Source organism: Dunckerocampus dactyliophorus, chromosome 18 (genome assembly GCF_027744805.1).
Source record: "Dunckerocampus dactyliophorus isolate RoL2022-P2 chromosome 18, RoL_Ddac_1.1, whole genome shotgun sequence".
Lineage (NCBI taxonomy): Eukaryota > Metazoa > Chordata > Actinopteri > Syngnathiformes > Syngnathidae > Dunckerocampus > Dunckerocampus dactyliophorus.
This window is the reverse complement of record NC_072836.1, coordinates 14,613,809-14,630,143: the sequence shown is the minus strand read 5'-3', so window position 1 is coordinate 14,630,143 and position 16,335 is coordinate 14,613,809. Positions and strand designations below refer to the sequence as shown.

General features: G+C 41.3%; 1 protein-coding gene across 2 annotated transcripts; it reads left to right on the top strand.

Moving 5' to 3' along the window:
* Positions 1-752: 752 nt before the first annotated feature.
* On the top strand, positions 753-14,668 carry syt5a (synaptotagmin Va). Of its 2 annotated transcripts, XM_054759084.1 has the most exons (10): positions 753-918; positions 5,542-5,700; positions 6,179-6,193; positions 7,609-7,790; positions 10,000-10,086; positions 10,159-10,326; positions 10,426-10,593; positions 10,671-10,788; positions 11,816-11,949; positions 12,558-14,668. In XM_054759084.1, the coding sequence occupies exons 2-10, from the start codon at positions 5,547-5,549 to the stop codon at positions 12,765-12,767; spliced, it is 1,236 nt and encodes a 411-aa protein (XP_054615059.1). In that variant the 5' UTR covers positions 753-918; positions 5,542-5,546; the 3' UTR covers positions 12,768-14,668. The 2 variants fall into 2 exon arrangements, with proteins under 2 accessions (XP_054615059.1, XP_054615061.1); XM_054759086.1 differs by lacking the exon at positions 6,179-6,193.
* The last annotated feature ends 1,667 nt before the right edge of the window (positions 14,669-16,335 follow it).

Below are 16,335 nucleotides of genomic sequence, written 5' to 3'. Positions count from 1 at the left end.
ATGAATCGTAATATTATAAGATAACAAGCTATCATTTTGAATACGCATACAAGTTACACTGGAGTGCATCACATAGTACAATTCACACTTCCACATGTCCAAAAGGACTTGGAAGAAGCAAAGCCTATTTAATCCTATCACTCATCCATTTCACATCAGTTGCAATTCATTTTTTCACCTCCTGTATTCCAAATGTACTCTTTTCCATTTGTAAATACATAGGAAAAGTGACAAGGCAATATAAGGTTTATACCTACTGTAAATAAATTATATGGCAGACTTAATGATAATAATAAATAGATAATGGCCGATGAAAGGGTTAGTAGTTGACAGAAACATAGTTTGATAATGAGTGAGTGAGTGAAACAAAATAAAGTTGTCAGTTTTGGAAAATTAGGTTTGGAAAAAGTCAAAACATGATGGGAATGAAGCCATCCTGTAATATTGCAAAAAGAAAATTTACGAAGATTATTCAAGAACGAAGTTGAAATATTCGGAACATAAAAAAACAACAGCCAAAAGGGGAAAAAAGGAGCAAAGAGCGAAGTTCAAACTTAACAACACGCTTTTTCACTTATAACACAAAGCTGAGATGCAGTTTTTTTTTCTTTGAAATATATGTGCTGAATATGCACATTTCATCACGCATAATCAAGTAAAAAAAGAGCGTGCTTGTTGTAATTTCACTTGATAGTAAACGTAGCATCTCTGAAATGAAAGCCTTAAGACAGTGTTGTGTGCCGCGTGGCCGGTAAGTAAGTAGTTGGCAGAGAGGGATAACGAGGAGATTAACGAAGGAGGGGGGAAGGGAGGGATCCTTGTATTCAGTCAGCACTGATGGTGGATTGCACTGCAATACGTTCGGATGCGTAATATTACTAATAAAAGATAAAGCACCGAGGACTGACGCCAACTCAGGTGAGCACATTACTTGACTTTTCATTGCGTTTTTCTGGCTAACTTGTTGATGATGTTGATTGTAATAAAGAGAAAATTGTCTTAAAAGTAGAGTCGAGTAAAACCAAAATCCTTCACATGAACAAAGTGATTACTAAGGATTTTACTTCATTGTTTTTTTTTTTAATACACTGACTGAAATTGCTAAAGAATAGCAGGGATCGATACGTTTATACGTTTATGTTCCTTTGCCTTGTCTTTAATGAGCGAATTGCAATTTCCATCCCTGGGTTAAAAGAAAAACATGTGTGATGCACAATAGTGAGAGATGTCTTCCTAAACTGGCAAAGATTAGTTTAAGTGGATTATATGCAAATCTATTTACGTGAACTCACCTGCAGCACACCTTTACACAGTGTATTTGTTTACAGTGGACCCCAGATCCAGTATTCACGGCCTTTTGCCTTTTTAAAATTATTTTAACTTTTTTCCAAAAACAGAATCCACATAAAAACCCATTTTATTCACGGTCGGTAATAATTTATAAATGTGTGATCATACAGGTAAAATGTACAGCATACATGTACCACTATTTTTGCACCTGAGCCACTTTGGGCACCCCTACTTTTGTGGTTGTGGTTATTAGTCCGGGTTGGGCTTGTGGCGTCGACTTCAAGAGCTTCAAACCAACTGTATGGCTTGTTGGCTAAGTGTAGAACCAGCGATGCAGATTGAGGAGAGAGGGGCTGGTCAATGCAACAACAGCCCTTAACGAGCGGCGTCGTCACGGCAAGGTTTTTTTTGGAGGTGCACGCTTATGGAGTTATATTTGCGCCTCAACTTTGAGGCAGCAAAGGCAGACTTTAAGCCCTATTCACGTGCAATAATTACTGCTGTGTGTGCAAGCACATCGCTGCAGCGCTCTGTCACTCCCTCCCTCTGTCGCCTGTTGGTCGCTCTCAGGGAGGTGAGGGCACTGATGTGATAATACGTTTTTTTCAAAATGTCCTCATGATCGACCGGCAAAGTCCCAAAGATCGATGGGTTGGTGACCCCTGCTCTATGCTAGCCTGGCTACCGGGCTAAAGGCTACACCGTGACTCCGATTCCATCTGTTCATTAATCATCTAACACCATTCAGTAGTGGTGAGGCATATTTAGGGCATTGTGTCGTGAGTGAACAAGTACCAAGTGAGTGGCAATTCAAGAGAGAAGGGGAGAGTTCTGGAGCTGAATCTAATCTCATATTTACACCAGTCACTTTTATTGCAAATGTTGATCCAAAATCTGAGGAGCACGTCAACATCAAGCTAGCAAAACATTTTTATGGGCGTGGTACTCACCTTTTTTTTTTTGCCATTCTCTAGTGGTCCTGGATTGTAACCCCCGCAAAAAGCAGGAATCTACTGTAACTGTTTAAAAAAAAAAAGGAAATAAGCAGGAATAGATTATATTGATGCATTTATTTCAAGTAGGCATGCCTGTGTGGGAAATTCCTATTGTTCTTAAAGGCAGCATCTGTGTTGTGTTTTCATCAGAAACAAGATTCATTGGTGGTGATGTGATATCATATTGTTATCTTATATGTCTTACATGTGCCATTATTGTGTGAAAACAGATTATCTGTGTGGAATTTCAGAAACGGTAACAAGAAATGGAGCAAAAATCAGTGGTGATTATAATACATGGAAGTGGATATACAGTGCGGTTGCATGGTTTCTTGGTTTTGAGAGAAAAAAATTATGCAAAATGCACAAATAGCAGACTTGCAAATTATTGGAGATAATATATACTTGATATACAGTACAGTGGTGTGAATACGTGTTTGCCCCCTTCCTGATTTCTATTTTTTTTTGCATGTTTGTCACTCTTAAATATTTCAGATCAAACAAATTTAAATATTAAAGGTTATAAATCCATTTCTAAAGCTTTGGTACTCGAGCGAACCATTGACGTATCGACAAAGGGCGAAAACATTTGGTGAACCTTCCCAGGAGTGGCCAACCAACCAAAATTACCTCAAGATCGCATCCAAGAAGTCACAAAAGACCCCACAACAACATTCAAAGAACTGCAGGCCTCGCTTGCCCCAGTTAAGGTCAGAGTTCATGACTCCACCATAAGAAAGACACTGGGCAAAAACGAGTTCCAAGACGAACCACTCCTGAACAAAAAGAACATTAAGGCTCGTCTCAATTTTGTTTGAAAACATCTTGATGATCCCCAAGACCTTTGGGAAAATACTCTGTGGTCTTACGAGACAAAAGTTGAACCTTTTGGAAGGTGTGTGTCCCATTACATCTGGCGTAAAAGTAACGCAGCGTTTCAGAAAAAGGACATCATACCAACAGTAAAATATGGTGGTGGTAGTGTGATGGTGTGGAACTGTTTTGCTGCTTCAGGGCCTGGAAGAATTGCTGTGATAAATGGAACCATGAATTCTGCTACCAAAAAATCCTGAAGGAGAATGTCCCGCCATCTGTTGGTGACATCAAACTGAAACCAACTTGGGTTCTGCACTAGGACAATGATCCAAAACACACCAGCAAGTCCACCTCTGAATGGCCGAAGAAAAACAAAATGAAGACTTTGGAGCAGCCTAGTCAAAGTCCTGACCTGAATCCTATTGAGATGCTGTGGCATGACCTTAAAAAGGTGCATCATGCTGGAAAACCCTCCAATGTGGCTGAATTACAACAATTCTGCAAAGATGAGTGGGCCAAAATTGCTCCACAGTGCTGTAAGAGACTCATTGCAAGTTATCACAAACGCTTGATTGCAGTTGTTGCTGCTAAGGGTGGCCCAACCACTTATTAGGTTTAGGGGGCAATCACTTTTTCACACAGGGCCATGTAGGTTTGGATTTTTTTTTCTCCCTTAATAATAAAAAGTTTCATTTAAAAACTGCATTTTGTGTTCAGTTGTGTTGTCATTGACTAATATTTACATTTGTTTGATGATCTGAAACATTTAAGTGTGACAAACATGCAAAAAAATAAAAAATAAATCAGGAAGGGGGCAAACACTTTTTCACACCACTCTATCTATATAAATACTACCTGCGATTGGCTGACGACCAGTCCAAAGTGTACCCCGCGCCTCGTCCAAAGACAGCTGGGATGGCCTCTGTAATACCCTCCACCCTAGTGAGAACAAGCGGTCTAGAAAATGGATATACTTTATCTAGCTATCTAGATGTATTTCAAGTTTTAAATGAGAAATTAAACAAAAAAAAAGTCAGGTTTATAACCAGAAAAGGCTTGACTTTAGTGGGTTCCACTGTACTACAACAATAATACATCAATACTTCTCTGACATAATCAAATAAACTGACTGACTTTTTATATTATATTTCCGTATTGGATCTGATTACAATTTTCAAATAATTACCACCTATTAACACTGTCACATTTCTGCAAGCCTATCACACACACACACACTTTAATCTGCAACGGGAAGGGATAAAATAGGTTAGTATTCAAATATGACGTATAAGTGGTGACGAGGGAGGAGGATTAATGGCAGATAGAGTATAAACTGTCCTAAAGGGGTGGAGTGAAGGCCACATTATGGTGGGATGGACTGCGGAAGGGGTGGAGACGGTCTTTAATTTGTTTAAACCTAGGGATTTTTGGATTACCTTTGCCGCTTAATCTCATTACACGGCTGCACAGTAACACAGGGATGCCTACTTTGGCTGGTTATTGAGTGCGGCTTTGTGTGGTGTGACAGGTTGAAGTATATTTTAATACTATTTTATTTAATAGTGATGATAAATCTAGGTTTTTGAGCTGTATCCATCTTTTAAAGTCGTATTTCCCAACCTTTCTTGAGGCAAGGCATGCATTTGACATTAGGGAAATCTCACTGCACAACACAGATTCCTTCCTGCCATCTAATTGAATCTTAATCATAAGAAAATATGTATTTATTTTGTAATATTATTTTAAATCTACTGTATATTATATATTTAAATATATTATTTTTTATAAATAATAAAAATGAAAGTAAAAGTAACCTTAAATGTTCGTTTATGCCTCATGTTACATAGTATCTTTTTCTCACAAATGCATCATGCTTGATGTTTGACCTGACTGCCGTCTCTTTAATCTTCTCGCTTCGCTCTCACTTTGAATGTGAGGGCGGATTGGCTCAGGTGGCTGCTGTAACTGAAGCTCACGTGTGAGATGCTCAGTGCCGCTTTGCGGTCCCAATGAAGTGTTCTCGAGCAAGATTCGTTCATTTTCATTAAGATCACGAGCAGAGATGCTCGATATTCGCTTTCTTACGATATCCGATATGAAGTGGAACCTCGGTTAGCGGGTTTTTCGGTTAAGGTGGAAAATCTGCGTGCATTCTACGTTCAGCGCGCTTCTTGTTGTGTCGGTAATACACCGCATGAATCCGACTGTGTTCTTAATGTTTTTTTATCGCACAATGTCCTGCCTTGTTAGCATCCTATTAGCCAGCTATTAGCTACATGTATAAAATAATTTCAAATCAATGACTAACATGAGGGAAACTACTGTTAGTGGATGGGCGAATACTGCAAAATAGATGGCATTCATTGTGTGTTGACAAAATGTGTTTATGAAGGCCGATACAATGCACATGCACCTGAAACTCATTTTATTTTCTACACAGCAACGATGCGATTGATCAGCGTGTCGTGGGCGCGGCCCCGCAGGGCCGTGGAGGAGGAAGACAAGGAGCCCCCACCACCCCCGCCCCCCTCACACCACTCCAACCACCAATTTGCCAGCATGAAGAATAAGTTCTTCAACGAGCTCACACACTTGCCCAGTAAGTGCGTACACACACAATTTTGTGTTATTTTTTGTGGCCTGGTAGCTTGTTTTTTATCGGCCATGTCCAAGATACTTCATGGTAGCCACACAAGTGTTGACATTTTGGGGTGTACTCACTTTTGTTGCCAGCGGTTTAGACATTAATGGTTGTGTGTTGAGTTACTTTGAGCGAAGAGTAAACTGTTATAAAAGCTATACACTGACTACTTTACTTTGTATCAAAGTGTCATTTCTTCGGTGTTGTCCCTTGAAAAGTATAATAAAGTATAAGATATTATACTTTTTTGAGGTATTGTCATTATGTTGGACCATACAAAAGGCATTAGACGTGAACAGCTATTTAATATGCATAATCCATTTACATCCAAATGGTCCTATTATATCAATATCCGCCCATCATCTCACTTTCCATTTGTACTGTCTCCTTTCTTCCTTCTCTCATTTCATCATGTGACCGTTCCGCTCTGCTCCAGACCATAAACTCGGGAGTAAGTACCATTCCACACAAACACTGTTGGAAAGGCTTTCTTCATTTGTGTTCATTTTCTGGCAGCCGCTATGACATTTGTCCCATTTCAATTCATTAAACATGCAAGTATCAATCCAATGCGAGTCAAAATATGCTAAGCTATTAAATAAATGTAAAGATTTTTGTATAATAATAATAATTATTATTATGACAGCAACTAAATCACCTTTTTGAGAGCTTTAACGTAGAGTAATTCCTCGTTTATCGCGATTAATTGGTTCCAGACCCGACCGTGAGAGTCGGATTCCTTATTTATAAATATAATATTTTGTAGTTAAAGTATAGGAAACGTGTTTATGACCTTCTAAATACGTTTTTTTAAACACTAATAGAGCCCTCCAGACATGAAATAACACCCCTATAGTCACCTTTACATTTGTATTACCCAATATAGTAGACATAATAAGTAAAAATAAGCTATTTAAGACATAAATAAGGCTTGTGCTCGTGTGTGTTGCTGAAAATGTGTTCCGGTGCTAGGGGTGGATTCCGGTGAGTGGGGGGGATTTGGACAGGAAGTGACGTCGTGGGTTCAGAGTTGGGTTTTAGCTTGGCGTGGTTTACGGCCACAACAGTAGCCTGAGTTAGGGATTGTTACGCTTGTTGTGAGATAATTCAAACATGCAAATAAAAGATTGTTGTTCCGGCGATCAAGTCTGGTGCTTTTGTGTCTCACTGAACATTACAGTGACATTATTGACATCTGTAGAATACTACATATTTTCCCGTTTTTGAATGTGTATTCTGAATGCTTTATATTTTAGTTCATTTAGCCATTTTTATGCTTGAAATGCTTAATTTAGGCAAAAATGCAAAAATTTTGCTTAAATATGCATTTTAAAAAAATGATTAATTGGTCATGGTCAACCGCAAAACAGCAGGGATTTTTTAAATTAATATATTTTGAAAAAAAATGTGATAGAGTGAGGCCGCACAAGTCAAAGCACAAAGTCCATACATCTACGCTGTCTTATAATATAGTTCAATTAAAATGATTGCCAACCTGGGATGAATGTGATGTGTTTTCTGCAGAAAAAACCTGAATTTTCGTAGAAAAAAATTGGGAGGACCAAAAATCCTCAACTTTGCAGGGCGGTGAATGCAGAATATATAACAACAATATATATTTGCACAATCTAACAATACTATTTGTGATAATAAACATTGAGTAGAACTGAAATACAGCGATATCATCAGGCAAGGATTGATCCAATACTAATACTACCCTGGTATCGATAATATCACTATTTGGGTAGATCCGCTCACCTCTAGTACAGATGATCTTGGAGCGATTTACATTAAAAAGTCTTTGCAAGACAAAGTTCCATCCTGGAACGAAACTCACTTCCACGTTCCCCTATCTTCTTGCTCCAGTGCCCATGTGGGCAGTGGGTGCCATCGTGGTGGTGGTCCTTGCCCTCGTGGCCTGCATGGCCTTCTGCATCTACAAGAAGTGCTTCAACAAGGGCAAGAAGCCCAAGAAGGTCAGAGAGAGGAAGGGCGGGCGAGGACGAAGGAAGAAGGAAACCGAAGGAGAGGATGGAGAGGAGAAGAAGGTGAGAGAAGATGCATGGATGACAAGCTTGAATCCTTCGTCTTGATAGCTTCATCGAAGTTGTAATGTTGCACTGATGATTGGGGTCTTGCTGTCTCTCTGCTGACTCTGGTGCTTTACGAGTATATTGTAGAAGCTTTTCATGAAATCTGAGCTGGTAGAAATAGTACAATATAAAAATAACCAACAAATTTAACCCATAGATGGCATTTTGTTTGGGAATATTTGATAATAAGTCATGAAAGCTGACCAATCTTGTCATTGCTTCATGCTTACTTTTGTTGCACAGTATGAGAGAGAAGGGGCTCCTCTTGCTTATTAAAGAACAGTTAATAGAGTTCTAAATGGTAACAAATGACGTGATATCAGAAGTAAGGCCCTGGATGCTGTGGATGTGTCTTGGTTGACATGACACTGCAGCATCGTGTGGTCATCGAGGGCAGTGTCTCTGGATTGGCAGACCGGGGTGGTGTGTTCCAACCATCGTGGGATCACACTTCTCAGTCTTCCCGGTAAGGTCTATTCAGGGGTCCTGGAGAGTCGGATCCGCCAGATAGTTGAATCTTGGATTTAGGAGGAGCAGTGCGGTTTTCGTCCTGGTCGTGGAACTGTGGACCAACTCCATACTCTCGGCAGGATCCTTGAGGGTGCATGGGAGTTTTCCCAACCAGTCTACATGTATTTTGTGGACTTTGAGAAGGCATCAGACCGTGTTCCTCGATGAAATACTGTACTCTGGGAATATGGGGTATCGGACCACCTAATTCATGCTGTTCATTCCCCGTATGACCAGTGTCAGAGTTTGGTTCGCATTGCCGGCAATAAGTCGGACCCTTTTCCAGTGAGGGTTGGACTCCGCCAGTGGCTACCCTTGTCACCAATTCTGTTCATTACTTTTATGGACAGAATTTCTAGTCTACAGTGATGCGGTCTCTGCATCGGTCCTTTGTGGTGAAGAGGGAGCTGAGCCGAAAGGCAAAGCTCTCAATTTACTGGTCCATCAATGTTCCTACCCTCACTTATGGTCATGAGCTTTGGGTAGTGACCGAAAGGACAAGATCACGGGTACAAGCGGCCGACATGAGTTTTCTCCGAAGGGTGGCTGGGCTCTCTCTCGCTTAGAGATAAGCACTGTCATCTAGGGGAAACTCGGAGTAGAATTACCGCTCCTCCGCATTGAGAGGAGCTAGATGAGGCGGCTCGGGCATCTGGTCAGGATGCCTCCCGGATGTCTCCCTAGGGAGGTGTTCAGCGCACATCCAACCGGTAGGACACGTTGAGAGACAATGTCTCTCAACTGGCCTGGGAACGCCTCGGGATCCGGCAGGAGGAGCCTGACGAAGTAGCTGGGAAGAGGGAAGTCTGGGCCTCCTGCTGCTGCCCCGCGACCCAACCTCGGTTAAGCGGAAGAAGATGGATGGATGGATTATGAGAAGTTACTCCTTATCTGGACAGCCTTCCATCTACAAAAGTGGGGCTTTTATGCAAGGCGTCAGCTCAAGTTGACCTCTTCTTTAGTGCAGTTGAGTTCACAGAAAGATTCACTCTACAATATAATTCCCCACTTTTTCTGATCCCAAAACCCCCCAAACCAATGAAAATGTTCCCTGTTTATATCCCTGCATCAGTTCAACTTGGTCATTTCTTCTTCAAAGTGAGCTCATGGGGATCACGATGCATGTTCATCCAGAGAAAATGGACATAGAGGAGTGAAAGTGAGTTGTAGGCAGCGTTTTCATCCTGGGGCAAAGAGGCGAAGGGGGAGTAAGTTGTGAACAATGTTTCAGCTCACATTATCACCGCCCAGATGATTATTGTGCCTCTGTAAAAATCCCTTTATTACTGGATATTATTTTCCAATGGCAGAAACTGCACTGGAGTCACAATAGGGTTGTTGTTACGGTTGTTGCTGGGCACTGCTGGTGAACGGCACTGCTTGTTGCATAACAACAAGTCATTTGCCTTCCTGTGGGCATAACAGCTCATGAGTGGCCACTCTTCCCTTGGAATGAGACAACCTTTGGGGGAGAGATGCCAGGAGGTTTGCGCCATGAACAAGTCCTAACATAATGACTTTTTGTGAGTAGTTTACATAATTTTTTAAATTGTAATCTACAAGATATTTATGTTTTTTTTTGCTTAAAAACGTCCCTGAAAAAGATCTTACATTCTTGTGGCACACTGTTTGACGACTTTGCTGGACCGTGCAGGAAGGAGAGGAAGGCAAACAAGAGGAGGAGAAAGAGTACTTTGGCAAACTGGAGTACACGCTGGACTACAACTTCACTGACAACCAGGTACACATCTCTACACACACAACGTCTTATCTGTAACAACTAACCAACGTCGTTGTTCCTCTCCTTCCTCAGCTGATAGTCGGCATCCTGCAGGCTCAGGACCTGGCCGCCATGGACATGGGCGGGACTTCAGACCCTTACGTTAAAGTCTACATGCTGCCAGACAAGAAGAAAAAGTTTGAAACCAAAGTCCAGCGCAAGAACCTCTGTCCTGTTTTCAATGAGACCTTTATCTTTAAGGTGCGTCATATTTGGTAGCAGTCCAACCCTCTCATCAATAGCGTTGGTATTTCTATGTAAATATGAATAGAAACATGTAAACATCTTCTGCCCCTGAAGATACCCTACACGGAGTTGGGCGGTCAGACTCTGGTGCTTCAGGTTTTTGACTTTGACCGCTTCGGCAAACACGACGTCATCGGTGAGATCAAGATTCCCATGAACACGGTGGACCTCGGACAGCCCATCCACGAGTGGAAGGATCTGATTGGAGGAGAGAAAGAGGAGGTGAGTCGGTTTATTTCGAAAGCAAAAATGTATCACCTTTGTTGAAATGCAAATGTGTTCTTTTTCGGGGTTCACAGCAAGAGAAACTTGGGGATATCTGCATTTCCCTTCGCTACGTCCCCACGGCTGGCAAGCTCACGGTTAACATCATGGAGGCCAAGAATTTGAAGAAGATGGATGTTGGAGGACTGTCAGGTGGGCATGGACACACACACACACACACACTAACACCAATAGAGCCCTCCAGACATGAAAAACACCCCTATAGTCACCTTTACACTTGTATTACCCAAAATAGTAGATATAATAAGAGCAAATAAGCCATTCAAGACATAAACAAGACTCGTGCTCGTGTGTGTTGCTAACGTGTTCTGGTGCCGAGGAGCAGTGCGGTGGGTGGACAGGAAGTGACGTGGGGGGTTCAGAGTTGAGTTTTAGCTCGGCGTGGGTTACGGCCGCAACAGTACCCCGTGTTTTTACTAGGGATTATTGTGCCTGTGAGATAATACAAACCTGAATTAAAAGCCTGCCGATCGAGTCTGTGTCTTATGTGTCTCACCGAACATTACAGCAACAAACACAAATGAATAAACATTGAAGATGTGATTCTTGACAATAGAAATGCTAATGAATTAAAGAAATAACTCATGACAAAACAGAAAGATGTGTGGTGTCTCACTTACCACATTGTGTCTTTGGGAACAGTCACGTCTTCAATGAAGGTAAAAATAACCTTAAATGTTCATTTATCCCTTTCATTCATCATTTATATGTATTTAGAATTGTTTTATGCACGTAAAACTATAATTGTAAAACTATAAAAACATGTCAACCGATGATGACATCATAGACGGGTGACACAGCTGACTTCCAGTTCCATTTTGTTTGCAAGTTATGCTAACAAGGATAGTTGGACACATGCAGTGTATTAATAACGCAACAAGCACCACAATAACGAGCACCATATTGCACACTAACCGGAAAATGTAGGCAAATTGAGGAAAAACTTTGGCATACATTTTTTATGTTAACCAAAAAACACGCTAACCGGGGTGAACGCTTAACCGAGGTTTCACTCTATTTCCATTGTCATTTTATTTGATTTTGTGTTTTATGAATGATTCTTTTCTGTCTTTTTTCATAAAAATAACACTGCACACTCTAAGTTCATAAAGTTACATATCGCTATGACATATCGCTTTAATCTGGTTTTACCTACTAGATCCCTTTGTCAAAGTGGTGCTGCAGCACAACGGGAAACGACTGAAGAAGAAGAAGACGTCTGTGAAACAAAACACTCTGAATCCATACTTCAATGAGAGCTTTAGCTTTGAGATCCCCTTCTCCCAGATCCAGGTGGGTAAACACTTTTAAAGTATAAAATGTTTAGGTACTCACCACCAATGACGGCTAATGTAAAATGATCCATGAACACATGGATTTGGAGCATAGAAGTTATATGTAAGTTGTACTTTTGCTCAAAGCAACTGTGGTGCATTCACGGACTGCCAAACAAAGTTATTATCAGTGAAGCATAAAGACATAAACATGTAAAAAAGGCTTTTAAAAGTGGTGCATGTATGCGACACATTTCACCTGGGATGGGATGTTTTTTTCTGTAGAAAAAAACTAAATGTTTCAGAAGAATGTTCAAATAAAAAATATATTATGTCAATCCAGTAGATAATAATTGTAATGTGTTAATAAATATAACCATTTTTTGACCACATATGCTTGAATAGATTCACAGCATGCTCAAATGGAGGAAAACGATGACGACAAACCTTTATTATCGCCCATTCTCCTTACGACTCTGGCCAAAGTCACAAGTAAACACGCAAGCAATGGCGACTTTCGGTTATGTCGACGTCAGTCAGCCAGTCTACTGTAGTGTAGTCCATATGCCGAGGACCCAATGTTACCCAACAGGATCGACTTCATATATGTTTGTTTGAACCCCACAGAAAGTCCAGGTGCTCATCACCGTGTACGATTACGACAAACTGGGAAGTAACGACCCCATCGGCAAGTGCTGGATCGGCTACGGCGCCTCAGGCGTCGGACTGCGCCACTGGTCCGACATGCTGGCCAATCCGCGGCGTCCGGTGGCTCAGTGGCACACCCTGCAGCCAGAGGAGGAGGTCGATGCTGCTCTGAAGGCACCCATTCGCTAAACACACACACTGTACATGGAGTCATTGTCTACCATTCCACAGTATATACAACTCTTTGAAGGGATCGTCGTTGGTCGCTCTATAAAGTGTTTGAGAGAAAAAGCACATTTTACAGTCGTCCACATACTCAATACTGTACATGCTGCTCATTCTTTTTGTGTAATAAATGTCTCAGGGTGGACATGTCTTACATCAGTTTAGTATGGTGAAATATATTTGAAGAATATGCTACAGTATGTTTAGAATAAATGCAACTATCACTTTATACCTTGATTGTAAGTCTCCCATATTGTACAAACTGTACACATTTAATTCTAGGAAATTTGGGACCACGTGACAATGATTACTTGGCTTTGAATGCTTAATGCAGGGGTGTCCAAACTTTATCCCTCCAGGGCCAGATTAGGAAAAATTGTTATTATTTAACACACAAGTGGCTCAAGACACGAACATATTGGACTGGACAGGTGTGTCCTATGATGTTGCTTATTCAATCAATACATCGCACTGAATTTCTACGCTCAGTTTCAGATTGGGTAGGATTTTAGAAGCTCGTTTAGAGGTGAAAACAACATGAAAACCAAAGAGCTGTTTGTGGGTGGAAAACAAGCAATTGTGAATCGGCGAGAAGGTGTGAAATCACTCAGAACCATTGCACAATCATTGGTCGTAGCCACTGCAACCTTTTGGAATGTCCTGAAGAAGAAAGAAACCATGGGTGTATTAAGTAAGAGATGTGAAACAGGTAGACCAAGGGGGCCACAAATGGCCTCCGGGTCGAACTTGGGACACCCCTGCATGAAAATATGCGAGGCAAAGTTAACATTGTTCATAGTGAGTTTGTATTGTTATGACTTCCTACATGTTTCACCCTGTTTCTTTATGTCTTGACTAGGGATGCTCCGATCAGGGTTTTATCCTGCCAATTCTGATACCGATCATCGGCCGATACCGATCACATGGATTCATTCTACATTTTTCAATTTATTTCTGATGAGTGCTGTTGGTGCCGTTTAAAGGGGACAAGTCAGGACATTTGCACGGGACCCAATAAATAGGTAGTTACAAAGAAAATGAGTCATTAATTGATAAGGGGGTGATTTTTTTGTGATTGAATGATTTTTGCATGGGACCCAGAATTCCTGGCTGCACCCCCGCTACTGGCTATATGAGATGAAAAAAGGAACCATAAAATCACCTTAATTCAGAAAAAACATATTTGACTTACGTTTTGAACATACAGTATATCACTCTGAAACTTGCAGAGGATGAGACGCCTTCTTTAAGGAGACTTTGGCGAACGCTGTGTGAAAGGCTGCTCTCCTCCGATGAATTCAATGCTTTTTTGGGGTTATTAGCTTAGCCGTCTGACTATCACACACATACGGGAGAGTGTTAGCCACATGGCTGCGTTAGCTGCCGTGAACGTGAGCCTCCAAAAGTCGACATACTCCGTCAGGTGTAAATGCCGTATCAAACCTTTTGAACATGCTAACTCCACCTAGTATTTTTGGTGGCATGTGTTATCAGTTAGGTTCCACACGGCATGATTGTTTTTGTTTTGACAACACTGCCAAAGACGTTAGTGAGGTTAAGACACTACACTGCACGAAAGGGTCGCTGCGGCCTGCAATAGTGCTAGCCACGGGTGACCGGCTTTTTGCTTGCGTTTTACCAGCATATGCCAATCACGCAATTTTTTGCGGAAAACGGCCGATACTGACCGGTGGCTGATCGATCGGAGCATCTCTACTTTCTTCATGTAAAATAGTGTTTAGTTACATATTTGTATTGATTCATTCTGTTTGAATATGAACGACGAACATGCGATTGTGTGTGATACGTTGTCAATGTATATAAAAAAATATTAATAAATTGAATATTTCACAATAACCAAGTGACAGATGGCTCAATATGTGGATTTATGTTTACTCTGCACACGCACAAACACACACACACGCTGCTGTATCGTCACCAGTACCAATACTTTGAAAAATTGACGCCTGAGAACGGGATAAATACTCATAATGCTGCTTTTGCATGTTTGCGCAATTCAACATTGTTGAAAAGGAGTAGAAAAAAGCGGAGCCAATTTAATCCTGTTTATAGTTTGGTTCTGATGTTATACATTAAACTAATGTGACGAAAAATGACATTTCACATACATTCACACAGCAACACATCCTTTATGTGTGTGCGTGCGCGTGTGTGCGTGTGCTGCAGCTGGTGAAAGACTGGATTAGCAGGGTGTCCTCTTTAGTCCTTGTCTCACGCTGTAGGCCAAACATGTGCAGCAGGAATTAAACAGGGTGGTGCCATAAAGGAGACACAATTACGGCTATGGAGGCTATAATGTACTGTATAGTATACTGTAGTTTAAAGGCAATGCAATATACTACCTTATAGTTACAGATAGCTACATACGACCTCTACAAGATGAAGTACATCTATTGATAGCAAAAGGGTGTTTCATTTATTTACAGTTTGCAGTATTTGCACAGGTAAAGTACTGGTAAATGCTGATACTTTGTTTGTAGTAAGCGCCAGTGTTGGGAGAAACGGCGTTGCTAAAGGCCCAATCACACCTTGACGATTTAGCCAGCGCATGCCCGACGGGATCATTTTGATGGCATACGTTGAACTGTTGAAGGCCGACGACCACGTGCCGTAGCCTATAAAAAGGCTGCCACTTGATGACGCAAATCATAACCTCGCTAGACATCGCAGTGTCACCATCACCATCATGTGGAAGAAAATTTCAAAGGCTGCTGCCAAGAAGTATCAGGGCAGTGACGGAGGGATCCATCACCACCCACAGCCTCCCACTCTCACTCTGATGGAGATGACGCAGGTTCTAACGCCTCTTTGGCATCGTCAGTGGTGTCGGAAGCTGCTTCCCCAGCGGTCTCTATCTCCTCTCAATCAACGCTTGCCAAGAAGAGAGCCAAGAAGGCACAGTTTTGTCTCAACGTATGTTGACGTATTACGACTTGTGCGTAACTTACAAATCACGTGTGTGAACGGGCGTCAACGATCGCATCACTTATTGCCCGCGTATGCGGGACGTACGAATCATACGTTGACATACGTCGAAAATTTTTGGACGACATATGCCGGCGTGCTTCAGCGTGCTCTTAACTTATACAAAACTTACCCACAACTTATTCGACGTACGCCAGCGTATTGGCCAAATTTTTGGTGCAAGCTGGCTAAATCGTCAAGGTGTGACAGGGCCTTAACACCGATATCGGTGTCCAGTTACAGGTATTCTTTTACCTTACTTAGCTACATGTGTGGGCAAAATATGAGAAACAGTGTTGTGATGCAGTTTGAAACCACTAATTAACTTCCACCATAATAATAAACCTATTCTTACACTCTTCTGACGTGTTGAAAACAGCACAGGAGACTGCAGTAGAGAATACACGGAAATATTACATGCATGCAGTAATAATAAACATTTTGTTAAATCAATACCTCAGTTAAAATTGAGAATTAAATATTTTCATGTATTTATTGTATGATGTATTTAGTTATTGAGTAGTCGTACACCTTCGAAAACCATCTC